The following is a 15,524-nucleotide window of genomic DNA, read 5'->3' on the forward strand; positions in this document are numbered from 1 at the left end:
CAAAAGTTACTGGCGTGCTCTGTTTGGCACGCGAGCCAGTGGTTGCCCACCACTGCCCTATACCCCTGGGAGAGGAGGTGTCTGCCAGTTCTCAGGGACTGAGTGTATTGGGGAAATAAGGGAGAGAAGACCTCTTCACCTCCTTGGACCACACTGCTGCTTGAGGAAGTATTGGCTTCCCCAGGGATTCCAGCTTCAGCCCTGCTTTTCTTGCCTATGGCCCTTCTTATTTGCATATATACTTGACTATTTACACTTTCATTCCTTACATCAAGGCTAGAGGTAGCTATGAACTGACACATTTGCAAAACATGTTTAATTAGGCAGAAGATGGCCTTGCTCTGTGAAGGTATCAGGCGCTAGTTTCTCCACCTGTGTCAGAAGCAGACTCGGACATGTCCATCCTTAAGGAATCAGCAAATTTACTCCACTCCCTGGAGTAAGAAGAAGACAAAGGTCAAGGCTTTGACTCTTGAAAGATACAATTAAACTATTCATTATTTCCTCGTTTCAGATAAGAATTCTAAGTGTTCCCAATTATTTACGTTTTCAAGAACGGTTCCTGCTCCTGTGCCTTCTGCTCCCCCTTCTTGTTTGTCTTCTTGCCAAATACATGCTTCAGCTTAAACGACCGCCTGCTCCAAAATCCATGTTGCTAGAAAACAGATGGGGAGACATGAACTCTACGTTTCCCCTGCTTTGTCTTGACACAGTACTTTGTCCTCCTCAAATTTACCTCTATATCAATGTCAGACGAAGATGTGAATCTGGAGAAAAAGCTGCTTGGAGGAAAATACATACCAACAGTTAGTGATTCATGCCATTCTCCATGTCTCTCACACATACAGTTCTGGTCTTATTCGGACTAATTGGGTACTTGGGTCTATATTCCTGAGCAAAATCACCACACACCTGGGACCTGGAAAATGATTCCTTGCATGCTGGGCTTCCAATTCTCTGTGACAGTTTAAAATGGCCCTGCAATGTCTCTGGGGGACCTATGTATGTAGCTTCGCATAGGATATAGGCAGGATTTTCAGTGTGTTACTGCATTTTTAAGCATGTGCAGTGTGGACAAAAGGGATCACACCTAACCAGACAAGCTCAGGGGAGGTCTGCATGGCAGTCTTGCAGACTCAGAGACCTAAAGTAACCACAAAGGATGGTCTGAAAATTCAATATTTAACTGCAAACAGGTTATAGTGGGTTGTCATGTCCTAGGCCAGTATTTTCCCTGACAAAGATCAACTTAGATCTTTACTGAGCCCATTTCTCTTCTTGCCTCTAAGATAACATATCTGTGAAATGTCTGGGTAACTTGTAAATTCCTCTTTTTTCTGGACCCTTCAGGGTGCAACAAATAGCACCAAGACATTCCCTCATTGTTATGTTATCAAGTTAATCGTCAACTGTTAATTATGTTGAACTGTCCTGTATCCATCTATGTAAAAGCAGCACATGTCCATCATTTCACTTTTTATCCTATCCCAGAGGTTTCCCTGCTTTGCTTTATCCCACCTCCTTAATCTATCACCAATGGAGTTCATGGAATCCACCTACATCCCTTTCCTTTGATTGCAATGTATAAATACAGATGTAACCCACCATTCTTTGGAGCATTACCTCAATTCCTAGAGGTTCTACTTCCCAGCATATGTTGACAGTTTGGCTCAAATAAACTCACAAAAATTCTTTACAATGTTTTTTTACGTTAACAGCAGCAAAAATTCAGCACTCTTTGGGGTCACCAACCTGCACCCAATCCTGCACCCAGCCCCTCCATTGGAGCACGCCTACCAACTCCACCACTATAATGACAGAATGGCACACATTGCTCCTATAAGGTGACATCCTTCAGATGCTTGGTGGTTTTCAGATATGCATACCCTTGATGACCTGTGTAGTTTTCACCAGTGTCCTTAAAGTAAACACAAAGGTTTAAATCTCTTGACTTTCGTGATTTTGTGGGGTTTTCTGACTCAAGTGAATAATGGGCCATTTTCCGAGATCACCCCTGGCCGCTTACAGAAAGAGGAAGTTCCTCTCCTTAAAAAATTCTACTTTAAAAATCACCAGACCCATATTTACCTTGAGCTTCCCTTTTTCTTTAGCTTCCTCCGAAAAATCTATTTTGGAAGAAAACGTCATGATTATTCAGCACAATGACCTCTAAAGCTTTATTCCTTCTCTTTTAAGTGAGATGATTAATTTTCTGAGGACAGAAACTCTGTCTAGACCTTTGTCTCTCCCATAGTCCTAACTTAGGACCTTGCATGCAGCTGGCAATGCATTTTATTGGTTGTTTCAGATCACATTCAGCAGATAATTCCCGATAAAAACTCTTAGAAGTAGCAAAGAAAATGAAAGTGCCTACCAGAAACCTACACAGCAGGTTTGTTTTAGGTCAAGAACCAGAGTAGGATGCCTGTTATTACTGATACTATTCATCATTGTTGAGGAGGTCCTAATTAATTTAATAGGAAAAATGAAGTACTGGAAGGAAAGAGACAAAACATATTTGCACGTGAGATAATGCACAACCTAAAAAGCCCAAGAGCATAGATTAAAATTGTAGTCAGTAAGATGGCTAAATCAAGACATGCAAATCTCAACAGCTTTCCTACATACCACAAATAACTAATAAAAAAATGAAAGAGTCCATTTACAATATCAATAAAATGTATAATGGAATAAACTTAACAAAAAATGTGCGAGACCCATTAAAACTCTTCTGAAGGACTTTAGAAAGAATACACAAAGTGAGGTACCATGTTCCTAGAAGGTAGTAAAGATGCCAATTCTCCTTAAATTAACCTACAAATGCACTGTAATCCTATTCAAATTCCAAGATAATTTTTAAACATAAACTGACCAACTGACATTTGGTAGAGAAAATATGCAATGAAATGTATGAAAAAGATAAGAAAAGGAGGCGTTTAACTTCCAAAAAGGAGTTTAAAATGGAACTGGAATTATATAGTGACACAGGCCGTAGCCAGTTTGGCTCAGTGGATAGAACATTGGCCTGCAGACTGAAGCATCCTGGGTTCCATTCTGGTCAAGGGCACAGTCCCGGGTTGCAGTCTTGATCCCTAGCAGGGGATGTGCAAGAGGCAGATGATCAATTTTTCTCTCATCATTGATGTTTCTATCTTTCTTTCCCTCTCCCCTCCTCCCTGAAAGCAATATACATAGATAGATAGATAGATAGATAGATAGATAGATAGATAGATAGATATAGATATATAAATATATATATATACTGATATATGTATATGTCTATATCATTATATATATATTGATACTGCTACTGATAGTTCTACTGGTACAAAACAAATATAACTGGGTCAACAGAATACAGTCCACAGAAAGGTAAATTTCAGATCAGTGAAGAAAGAATGAGATCTTCAATAAAACATTTTAAGACAATTGGATCTTCATGTAGGGGAGTAACAGTCAACCACAAGAAAAGCAAATAAAACCAATGATAGTTTTTTTTAATTTGAGAAAAAAAACCAAATATTACAAAAAGGACTAGAAGAAAATATCAGACTACTTTCATACTGTGAGGTGACAAAGACCTCGCTAATAAAATCCACACCCTATAAACCAAGAGAAGATGGACAGATATGGTGACAGATGTCTACACACAGCCTACTCATCACAGCCCTTGCCCTCTTCCACCCTAGATTGTCTTCTTCCTGTTGATTTATGGAACTCTTTTTACATTAAATAACTTAATCCTTAGTGGCTTTCACTGAATTTCAATGTTTCAAATATTCCCCAGTGTTCTTTTTTGTTGTTGTTAATCCTCACCTAAGGATATTTTTTCCATTGTTTTTCAGAGAGTGTGGGAGGGAGGGGGCAGGAGGGAAAGAAGAGAGAGAAATAGGAATGTGACAGAGGCACATCAACTGGTTGCTTCCTGCATGGCAGGTGCCCTGCTACCCAGGTACCTGCCCTTGTCCTGGAATCAACCTGGGACCCTTCGGTGCTTGCACTGATGCTCTAACTACTGAGAAACAGCGGCTATGGCCCCAGTGTTTTTGTCTTTAAGGACACAGAACAGTGGAGTAGGAAGCACGGACTTCGCAGTCAGGCAGAACAGGGTCCTGCTTTTGCCTTTGCCACTGGGAGCTTAAGTCCATCTCCATCTATGGGAGAAGGTGGTACTATCTTCCTCACAGGATTGTGGGGATTGAATCGCTCATGTATATGGAAACATCTTCATCCTGTGCTTGGCATCAACCAGTGCTAAGTTTGCTAATGGTGTCACAGACAAGGTGGTCAAATCTATCAAAGTTTCTGCCTGTGGTATCAGGCTCAAAAAGCTGTTTCCCACCACCAGATTATAAATATATTGCTTCTGTTTTCTTCTAGTACTTATACAGGTTCTATATTTTTTTACATTTTGTAAATATGTTTGTTTAAGATGAGAATATAAATCTGCTATTATTTTCCTTCTCAAATAATTAGGTGGCTTTTCTATTCCCATTTTTCATTTTCTTCCACAGATTAGAATATTAAAATGTGAGATTTCAAAAGTCTTAGGAACATATAGGTCTGAAGCCACTTGGTCTTTACACATCTCTGCTCTGCTCCATGATGTGTTCACCCAGGTATTTCTCTCTTGGGGAGGCACATTTTTAAAAATTGTTTACCATATTTTTAAGTTCTCAGGGGATGGAACTGCCTTACTATTACCTCAAAGAAAAATAGTGACACAGCTCACAAAAAAACTAGGAACAGCATGGCTGGAAGACTCTGGGAAAGCTTCATGAAGAAAGATGAACCTGAGCTGGCTTTTGAGATATTCACCAGACTTCCCCAGGGAGAGCACAATAAGGGAATTTTAGATGGGCAAAGGCATTTTAAAAAGTGGGAATGGGGCTGGTGTGGCTAGGTTATGGTGTGGGGTGCCTTTGGCTGGAATGGAGGGCTGTCATGACTGTTGAAAGGGTAAAGAAAATATGTTGGATTTATGGGGTAGAGTCAAGATCATCAGCTTACAAAATCGTTCTTTTAATGTCAGCAATCTGCCTATAGGGAAAAGTACACCATTATGTAATTGAACAAAAGGGACACAGACAAGCTCTAGGAACAGGTGACTCTAACATGACATGCTTTAGAGAAGCCTGATGCAGGATTTAGGTTGCAGTGTTTTAACTGAACCTACGAACACCATGCCTTACACACTGGAGAAGAAAGCTGCTAAGTATACCTTAAGAATTGACAAGATCACACTTTTATCATTATGCCATGTCCCATCTGCTAGGGTGACATAGCTCCATGAGGTTGGAGATTCTATATCTCTCCTCATTTTATCCAACAAAGTAAGAAATCAGGAAGAGACTAATAGGTGAGTACATCAACTCAACCTCGTACATTTTGAGTTGAAGAAATTTTGCTATCATATCAAATAAGGCCTATAAAACTTAAGTTTCAAAATAGTCTAGTGGCTGGTATGGCTCAGTTGATAGACCATTGGCCTGTGGACTGAAAGGTCCCAGGTTCAATTCCAGTAAAGGGCACATGCCTGTGTTGTGGGCTTGCTCACAATAAGGGCCTTGCAGGAGGCAGCCCATCATTGATGTTTCTATATCTCTCTCCCTCTCCCATCCTCTCTGAAATCAATAAAAATATATATTTTTGCCGAAACTGGTTTGGCTCAGTGGATAGAGCGTCGGCCTGCGGACCGAAAGGTCCCAGGTTGGATTCCGGTCAAGGGCATGTACCTGGGTTGCGGGCACATCCCCAGTAGGAGATGTGCAGGAGGCAGCTGATCGATGTTTCTCTCTCATCGATGTTTCTAACTCTCTATCTCTCTCCCTTCCTCTCTGTAAAAAATCAATAAAATATATTTTTAAAAAAATAAAATAAAAATATATATTTTTAAAATGGTCTAATGGCTTGTTATCTTGATTTCATTTCAGAGATTTCAAGGAGTGGGCTTCCTTTAGACATCCCAAGAATATAATTTGTAATAAAAAAAATAGAATAAAGCATATCTCAGTGCTCATGACTAAAGAAGAGCATCAAGTAGGAGTAGACAGGACTGTGGCTTTGATTTTCAGGTTGTGGGTTCTGAACCTCCTCAAAGATGGACTATATATTGGAAATCTGAATTAACTCTTGTCTTACCACAAGGAGACAGAAAACTACAAAATAAAACGTTGTTACTGCAATCACAGGTGATGCAATGATGATTTCCTTCTTATATCTTGGCACTTCTTGCCTGAGCTAGAAGAAGGAGGAGGAAGAGGAAGATGAGGGAGAGGAAGAGGGGACGGTGGAAAGGGAGGGGAAGAAGAGGAGGTGGAGGGTGAGGAGGAGGAGGAGAATGAGGGGGAGGAGAATAAGAAGAACAAGAATAAGAACACCAACAACAACATTAAAAAAACCCCACAAAGATACGGAAAGCATAAAAACTAACTATTCTCTAGCCTATTCTAATGAATTGCTAGCTATTCTTAACTACTACTCTAAAACCCCACCTTTCCACATGGTTCTTAAGCAATATACCAAATCTTATAGGTTTTTAAAGAACATACCACATCTGATGTGTTATGTAATCTGATCATTAGCATTTTCTTGTACAATTTGTTTATCTTGGAATTTAGGTCCTCTTCTCATCTACCCTAGGAACAGTGGCACAAATCTCTAAATGAGCAAAGTGGAAGATCACTGTCTAAGCCAAAGTCACATGATCAAGACACGACTGAGAGGAGGTGCTCCTGGTCTTCCTACCTGGGTACTTTCATGGCATGTCCTAAATCAGTGATGGCGAACCTTTTGAGCTGGGCGAGTCAGCATTTTGAAAAACCCTAACTTAACTCTGGTGCCGTATCACATATAGAAATTTTTTGATATTTGCAACCATAGAAAAACAAAGATTTATATTTTTGATATGTATTTTATATATTTAAATGCCATTTAACAAAGAAAAATGAACCAAAAAAATGAGTTTGTGTGTCACCTGTGACAGGTGTGTCATAGGTTCTCCATCACTGTCCTAAACTGACTACAAGTCCAGGTCAGGTGTTTCAGGACCTGTCCTTACCTCATTAGACACCCTCTCTTCCTGCTTCCCGAGGGTTTGCATCCTCTCATCTTTCCATTGTTCCTCATTCCACTCTGGGTTGGATATCTTTACTTCCTGCTGCTCAGTGAGCAGTCTCATCAGAAGGCCTATTCCAGAAAAGAGTTTCCTCGGTTAATTTTTGAAACTTGAATGGTTAAGTTCAGGTTTAAGAGAAGGATTTCATCTGTTGTTTTTCAAATGATTCAGGGACATATCTGCATCATGTACATTTGAAAGAGGCAGTTTAATGAATGGTAATAAAGTTGATTCTATATCTTCTAGATTTCCCTCCAAGAAATAAGGCAATTGGTAATTTAGTGCACTATTAACATCACTTTTATCATTAAAGTCTAGCTGCTCACTCATAATGGATGCGGAAGTGTCGCCTTTTTTGACTGAGGATGCCCTCTCTGGCTCAATGGTCAGCTCAGTGCTGGAGTCCTGCCGGGCCTGTAATGTGTTCATTAGCGGTCCTTTTATTATGAGTTCTTCATCTGTCAAAAAAGAAGAAATCGAATTTGATATTGAAGGACTCACGGGATAGTTATTTGTCAGTCCACAGCCATACATCCAAGTCCAATATATAGGGAATCAGCAAGTATCTGAGTGCCGTTTGGAGAAGAGAAATATAAACCCCAACTTACATCTATGATTGTCGACAAAACAAAAGGAGAAACTGTCTCTTTTTTTCAAGTGGTTAATTACTTAGAACATTCCATAGCATGACATATGGTGACTATATTTAGGATTATTCCATTGGTCCCCAAGGGCCAACTGCCGGTTACTGGAGGAAAGCCAGGGCTGGAAGACCCACTCAGTTAGATGCTCTGCAGATCTACTGTGAACTCCTCACATTCACGCACCCATCCTGTCCTGCTTCAGATGCAGAGGGGGCCTGAGCCTTCCTCTCTCCGCTCTTCAGAATGCTTGTGTTCTTGCTACCATCACAGATGACCACGATTAACACCCACTGCTAACACGTCCTCATCTGGACACACCCTTCTCCACTAACCCACCCATTCCTCACTTGGGCCCTGCTTCCACATATGCCAGCCCCATAACAGACGGCTCTAAACAGAAGAAAAAAACTCTACCCTCACTCTGTGCTTAAGATATAGGCAGGCATCTAGGATGTACATTAAGAGACTTGCCAGGTTGTGTACCACTGTGGAATGTTCAATAAATCTATGGAATAATATTTGGGGTTCTGAAATACATAAGGGAAAAATAACTTTTGTCAGATGCCTACTTTGCTATCATTTCATGTCATTTCTTATATTTTCAGCTGTACTTGGGGAACCATCCAAAGATTCTGACTGTGTGAAGGTCAAGTGCACCATTGTGCAGCTGGTACACAAGAATTTTCAGAAGAATTAAAAGTGTTGCTGGTGGTGATAAGGGTGAGAGAAGGAGGTAACGTCCTGGGAAAGAGCATGGGCTTGTGGAGAGCCCCAAACTGGGAGCTGGAGACCTGGGCATGCGGTGACAGCTGTCAGCCCTTTCCGGTCTTGTTATCACTCACCTTAAAAGGAGATGAAAATGCCTGTTCTGCCCACTGTTGGGGCAGAAGGGAGTACTATCATTGGTCAAAACATTGTTTTCAAAATAAGCAACACTGACTCTATATCAGTAGCACAGATCACTGATAGAAACTTGTATTTAAGCTATCTGGGCATGAAAACACATTTGGGAAGTTATCAAGTAGCTGCCAATAAACCTAACGTGTAGAAAAATACTTAAAAGCACACGACTGTTTGGTGGATAGAACACCTTGTGCTTCAGAGCAAGTTCAGAGGTGCACAGTCTATAAAGAAAGAGCCCTCCCATGCCATAGAAGGGCTGGGTAGCAGCTTCTGGTGATGGATCCAAAAACTCTCAGGTTCCAAATAAAACTTACATAAAACAGCATCATTTGTACTCTTTTCATAAACTTGCAAAAACAAACAAAATAAAAATGTATCTTCATCTGTCTACACTGCAAAGGGCAATTGAAACCTAATGCATACAAAAGAGTTTACAAACTGTGACACACTAATGAAAAATTTCTCTTTTGGAAGCAAAGCACCCAGCAGAGAGCACAACACACACGATGTAGCCATTAATGGTAATACCCTTCCCTTCATCTGACTTTTAGCAAAGAGAAGTTCTTAAAATTTTAGAGTTGAACTCTGAGTAATTGAATAAGAATAATACAGTTACTTTATTTGCCTAAAAATGTATCGTCATTGATTACAAATAAAAAATGAAAACAAAATAAAAATTAAAAAGTTTATCATCAGGCAATTGAGACTCACCACAAGGTGTGTCGGTCACACATTCGATCTCACAATTCAGTTTGACTGTCTTTGCAACAGCCTCAATATGATTTTTAAATTGGCAGAGGCAGCAGGCCAAATGGTTAGGTAAGATACTATAAATGGAAACATACAGAATTATATTAGTGACAGAGGAGTTACTTGGAAAACAGTTGTTTTTTAAAACTTAAACATGCACCTACTGTATGACATAGCCATTCCATTTTCAGGCACTTATCAAGAGAAATTGAAGTATATTTCCATAAACAGACTTGTACATAAATATTCACAATAGCTTTATTGGTAATAGTCAAAAATTGGAACAAGTCAAATAGCCATCAATGTTGAAAAATACTGATATATCCATTTTTAATGGAATACTATTCAGCAATAAAAGGACATGAATTATTGATAGGCAAAACAACATAGACTAAACCTATATAATAAAAGACTAATATGCAAATCGACCAAACTACAGATTGACCAGTTGCTATGATGTGCACTGACCACCAGGGGGTAGATGCTCAATACCGGAGCTGCCCCTTGGTGATCAGTGCACTCCCACAGTGAGAATGCCTCTCAGCCAGAAGCTGGGCTCATGGCTGGTGAACACAGCGGTGGTGGTGGTGGTGGTGGCAGGAGCCACTCCCGCCTCCACAGCAATGCTAAGGATGTTCAAGTGCTAGCTTAGGCCCACTACCTATAGGGAGCTGTCACTGGGCATCCACCAAGATCTGGGCTGAGAGATACTCCCCCGCCCCCCTGCCCCCATTGCACGATTTTCATGCACTGAGCCTCTAGTCTTAAAATAATCAGCTGAACAAAGGAGGCCAGTTAGAAAAGAGTAGATACTATACGATTTCATTTATATAAAATTCTAGAAAATGCAAACTAACCTATAGTAACACAAAGCAGATCAGTGTTTGCACAGGAATTGGGGAGGGCAAGGAGGAATGGGAAGGAAGAATTATAAAAGGGACATGATACAGCTTTTTGAGGTTATAGACAGTTTGATTTAATGATGGCTTTGTGGTGTGCAGGAGGCAACCAATCAACCAATTGATATGTCTCCCTCACATTGATCTCTCTCTCTCTCTCTCTCTCTCTCTCTCCCTTTTATCCCACTCTCTTCCTCCCTTCCACCCTCAGTAAAAATCGATAGGAAAAACAGCTCCTGGTTAGTATTAAAAAAAGACAAAAAAAAAAAAAAAACACAAAAAAACACTCCAGCCTGCCGGTGTAGTTTAGAGACTGAGAATTGACGTATGAACCAAGAGGTCACAGTTGGATTCCGGGTCAGGGCACAGGCCTGGATGCAGGCTCAATCCCCACTAGGTTACATGCAGGAAGCAGCTGATCAATGATTCTCTCATCATTGAGGTTTCTCTCTCTCTCTCTCTCTCTCTCTCTCTCTCTCTCTCTCTCTCCCCCCTCCCTCTGCCTCTCCCTCTCTAAAATAAATAAAAATATATATTTTTAAAAACTTCTGGTCTTCAGTGATAAGTTTAGTAGAAGGCACAACCTTGGAAAAGATATTTAGTAAACACATATCTTACAGAAAGGACTTGATATAAAACACTCTTAACACTTAATGATAAGATAAATATCAAATTAAAATGGATTTGAACAGACACTCCATTGAAAAATGTATTTTCACATAGACATTCCACACATCAGCTATTAGAAAATGCAAGTTAGAATCACACTGCAATACAAATGCATTCCTACTAGAAAGGCTAATTTAAAAAATCAAACAGAAATATAAAGATCAGGTGAAACTGTGGAGCAATTGCAACTCTCATCTACTGCTGGCGGGAAGGCGAGATGGAACAACCACGTTAGAACACAGTTAGGCAGTTTCTTTACTAGTTAGATATGCACTCAGCATATAATGCAGCAACCCCACCCTTAGGTATCTTACTCCAAAGCAATGAAAACGTATGTTCACACAAAGACCTGCATGTGAGTATTTTTTGCATCTCTATTCATAATAGCCAAAAAACTAGAAACAGCTCAAATATCCATTACCCGATTACTACAGAAACAAACTAGTATATACACACAATTGGAATACTACGCAGGGATAAAAAAAGAAATGTACTGCTGATAGATGCAACAACTAAGATGGATCTCAAAAGGATCATGCTACATGAAAGAAGCCACACACAAAAAGCTACACTACATACAGCATGTCAAACTCACAGCCCACGGCCACATGCCTCATTTATTTGGATTATTTGAGTTTGACACACTTGCTCTACACGATTTCATTTATTAGACACTCTGTAAAAGGCAGGACTATAACAATAAAAAAATCAGACCTGTACTTGACAGGGGCTGGAGGTGGGAGGAGGAACTGACTGCAGAGAAATATGAGGGGACCCTAGCCAGCTTGGCTCAGTGGATAGAGCATCAGCCTGTGGACTGAAGGATCCCAGGTTCGATTCCAGCCAAGGGCACATGTCAGGGTTGCGGGCTCATTCCCCAGTAAGGGGTGTGCAGGAGGCAGCCAATCAATGATTCTCTCTCATCATTGATGTTTCTATCTCTCTCTCCTTCTCCCTTCCTCTCTGAAATCAATAAAGAAATACATTTTTAAAAAAAGAAGAAATATGAGGGGCCCTGTGGGGATGATAAAAGTGTTCTGGATCTCTAATGTGATGGTGCTACATTTATCAAGACTACACATTTATCAGAACTCACTAAACTGTACGCTTTCAAAGAGAGAATTATATTAAATACAAATTATACTTAAATAAACCCGACTTAAGAAAATAAAAAAGCAAACCATAAGAACCAAGTGAAAATAAATAGAAGAAAAATCAACTTGCCGAAACCCGTTTGGCTCAGTGGATGGAGCCTGCGGACTGAAAGGTCCCAGGTTCGATTCCGGTCAAGGGTATGTACCTGAGCTGAGGGCACATCCCCGGTAGGGGATGTGCAGGAGGCAGCTGATCGATGTTTCTCTCTCATCGATGTTTCTAACTCTCTATCTCTCTCTCCCTTCCTCTCTGTAAAAAATCAATAAAATATATTTAAAAAACAAAAAGAAAAATCAACTTACAGTTTTTCTAATTCAGGAGCTGTCATGAGAATGTTATCAAGTGTTGTCAATGTCACTTGTGTTCTTCCCATGTCTCTGAAGGAGAAGGACCAAACATGCATGATATGAACCCAAAGACAAAAATTTTATTCTTTAAAAAGACACTTAACAATATCTGTTGACCTAAATTCTGGCTTCTCTGTCAAGCCAGCTCCATAATTCAAGGTGCTTTAGTTTATTTTCCATACATAATCATTTTAGAGAGCTCTTCTTGAAGAAATTTAAATGTATTGCATCCTCAGATTAATGTATTTTCATCATCAAATTAATGACTTTGGTGAACAGTACAATGTGTTATTTTGTTTTTGTGTTACCATCATCCTACTTCTCATTCTCTGTTCCAACCACTATTTGATCACTTTTTTAAAAAAGCACAGAATGTATATTCCTTTTTTCTTCTTGAGATCCATGGTATTTCTCCATGCATCTACATGTTTCATGTCCAAATGTGTTTTTCAACACTGCTCCCTTTCTCTGCTGGCTGTCTTGCCCTTGTACATTTTTTATCACTTTTCTGTGCCAATAAATCATTTTTGAGAATAACCCCGTTAAAATTTAAATTATGAGTTTTTTTGTCAAAATGCAAAATTGTTCTTCTTTGACAAAAGAAAGAACAGAAATCATCTCATGAGCCATGAAATTGTTGCAATACTTACAAATATTTCAATGCTGGCAAATTAAAAAGATATGGATCTTGAACAGTCATCAGAGGATTTTCATGTAGAATTCTGGAAAATGCAATAGAATTAAAATTGTCTGCATTTTTAATAACTGCTATGAAAGTTTATATTCATTTTGTTGGTTCAAAACGTGAAGGTTAAAAAAATCATTTTTCGTCTATTTCCAGAGATCACCCTTAGAATCTGTAAAGCATTCTCTTTTGTTGTTGTTAATCTCACCTGAAGATATTTTTTCCACTTCTTTTTTTAGAGAGAGTGAGAGAGAGAGACAAAAAAACAACAACAGCACATCGATGTGAGAGAGACACATGGGTTGGTTGTCTCCACCACATGACCCAATGAGGGCCAGAAATAGAACCTACAACTCAGCTATGTGCCCTTGACCAGGTATTGAACCCAGAATCCCTTGTTGTATGGGCCAATGCTCCAACCACTGTATAACACAGGCCAGGGCTACAAAGGATTCTTAATTGGGGAACTACCCAAGTTTCTGAATGATAAAGTGCAGAAGAGAAAGTAAAAAATAAAAAAGAAGAAGAAAGAAGTGGATAGCAAAGAAAAATATACTGAAGAACCTTTCAGATTGAAAACCCCATTATTAACTATGCTGAGAGGAAGCTCCTGCTCTACAGAAAATCCATTTCTTTTTTCTTTTTTTCAATATTTCTTTATTCATTTCAGAGAGGAAGGGAGAGAGAGAGAGATAGAAACATCAATGATGAGAGAATCATTGATATGCTGCCTCCTGCACACCGCCTACTGGAGATCAAGCCTGCAACCCAGGCATGTCCCATTGGCCAGTATTTAAACTGGGACCCTTCAGTCCCCAGGCCGGTGCTCTATCCACTGAGCAAAGCTGGACAGGGCAAGGAAATACCATTTCCAATGTCCTCATAATTCAAGGTGCTTTTCTATCATCTCCAGAAATTTTTTAAAATCCAGTGTAAACCATCAAGTTAAATAGAAAAACAGACCTAATTCCTTGCTTTTGGAGCCACAAATGGGATAGATGTAAGAGGAACTGGTGAAAGCCATGCTCCTATCACATACTCCTATGTGTATTCTTGCATCACAGGCTTCCTTACAATGTATGTAATCACCTATTTACTTGTCAATTTCTTGACTATTAGTGCCTGACATTTACTAGGAATTTAATGGATGCTTGTTTAAAAACTAAATAATATTTTGATTACATATCAATCAAATAAATAAATTTCTTAATTGACACAAACTTTTATTCCCAGTGCTGAAATAAATTTTCCTCTCAATTCAGTATTACCACCCTCCCCCCTCAATTCTTGAAAACAAAGAAGCCCATGCCAAAAGTCAGTCCTGGGAAAGCAGAGCATGGCATATGTCAGTTAAACAAGTCTCTTGGACACTTTGTACCTTAGTTTCCTCATTTAAAGAAGAAAAAAAAACTGAGCTTATACCCAGCCAACCAATCACTGTATGAAGTTTTTACACATAGCTTTTTACATGTGTTCATCTTCTATTTCACTTACAACTTGTGTAACAGCTGCATTCCATGCCAGGTCTGAAATGTTCCAAAGTTCACTTTGGTGATTAAATTGCAACCAAGATTTCTATTAAAAAAAGACAAGAGCAAAAGAAGAGAAAAAAATTCTTTCAGATCACTTATCCTTTAGCAGAGATTCTAATTTATATATGATAAAACAACCTCAATACTCCCTCTATATACCAAAATTCTTACTATGGGAGATATTTGCTTATGGTTTATGCTTTCATGTTTATACATGTGGTGCATTAGATAAAAAAAATGCTTCTATTAAACTGATCTATATTTCTCTGAAATAAAGCTACACAACCTCAACACTATTGACATTTGGGGCTAGATAATTCTTTATCATGGGGAACTGTCCTTTGCCTTGAACAATAACTCTGGCCTCTGCCACTAGATGCCATTAGCAAATCTACAGTTCTGACAACTACAACTCTCTTTGGCTATTGCCAAGTGTCACCTGGTGCAAAATCACCCTGGTTGAGAACCACTGCTATAGTATGGTTCATACTGTTTTTAACTTTTTGAGGAAAGTCCATACTGTCTTCCACAGTGGCTACACCAGTCTGCATTCCCACCAGCAGGGGAGGAGGCTTCCTTTTTCTCCACAGTCTCACCAGTACTTATCATTTGTTGATTTGTTGATGATAGCCATTCTGATTGGTCTGAAATGTTATCTCATTATTGTTTTGAGTTGCATCTCTCTGATGATTAGTGACTTTGAACATGTTTTCATATGTCTCTGGGCATTCTGTATGTCCTCTTTCACAAAGTGCCTATTTAGACCTGTTGCCCATTTTTGTTGGATTATTTATCTTCCTTTTGTTAAGGTGTATGAGTTCTC

At 39.3% G+C, this 15,524-nt stretch overlaps 1 protein-coding gene across 1 annotated transcript; it reads right to left on the reverse strand.

Moving 5' to 3' along the window:
* Nucleotides 1-50: 50 nt before the first annotated feature.
* Nucleotides 51-14,734, reverse strand: LOC139016772 (leucine-rich repeat-containing protein 37B-like). Its single transcript, XM_070424992.1, has 11 exons — nucleotides 14,664-14,734; nucleotides 13,135-13,206; nucleotides 12,440-12,514; nucleotides 9,376-9,491; nucleotides 7,444-7,575; nucleotides 7,061-7,188; nucleotides 6,142-6,240; nucleotides 2,089-2,126; nucleotides 737-779; nucleotides 546-655; nucleotides 51-434 (listed from the first exon to the last, which is right to left on the reverse strand). The coding sequence occupies exons 1-11, from the start codon at nucleotides 14,681-14,683 to the stop codon at nucleotides 353-355; spliced, it is 915 nt and encodes a 304-aa protein (XP_070281093.1). The 5' UTR covers nucleotides 14,684-14,734; the 3' UTR covers nucleotides 51-352.
* Between the last annotated feature and the right edge of the window lie 790 nt (nucleotides 14,735-15,524).

The sequence above is a fragment of the Myotis yumanensis genome, unplaced genomic scaffold (assembly GCF_028538775.1).
Source record: "Myotis yumanensis isolate MYYU_CA2020_CCGP unplaced genomic scaffold, mMyoYum1.0.hap1 SCAF_9, whole genome shotgun sequence".
In the NCBI taxonomy this organism is placed as follows: Eukaryota; Metazoa; Chordata; class Mammalia; order Chiroptera; family Vespertilionidae; genus Myotis; species Myotis yumanensis.

What these genes read in the sequence shown, in the direction of transcription:
- LOC139016772 (XM_070424992.1), bottom strand. Translation starts at nt 14,683, where the DNA reads ATGCAGCTGTTACACAAGTT. An exon ending in ATGCAGCTGTTACACAAGTT is followed by an intron (nt 13,207 to 14,663) that starts GTAAGTGAAATA and finishes TGCATTTTCCAG; the next exon opens with AATTCTACATGAAAATCCTC. An exon ending in CGTCTGACATTGATATAGAG is followed by an intron (nt 656 to 736) that starts GTAAATTTGAGG and finishes TCTGTTTTCTAG; the next exon opens with CAACATGGATTTTGGAGCAG.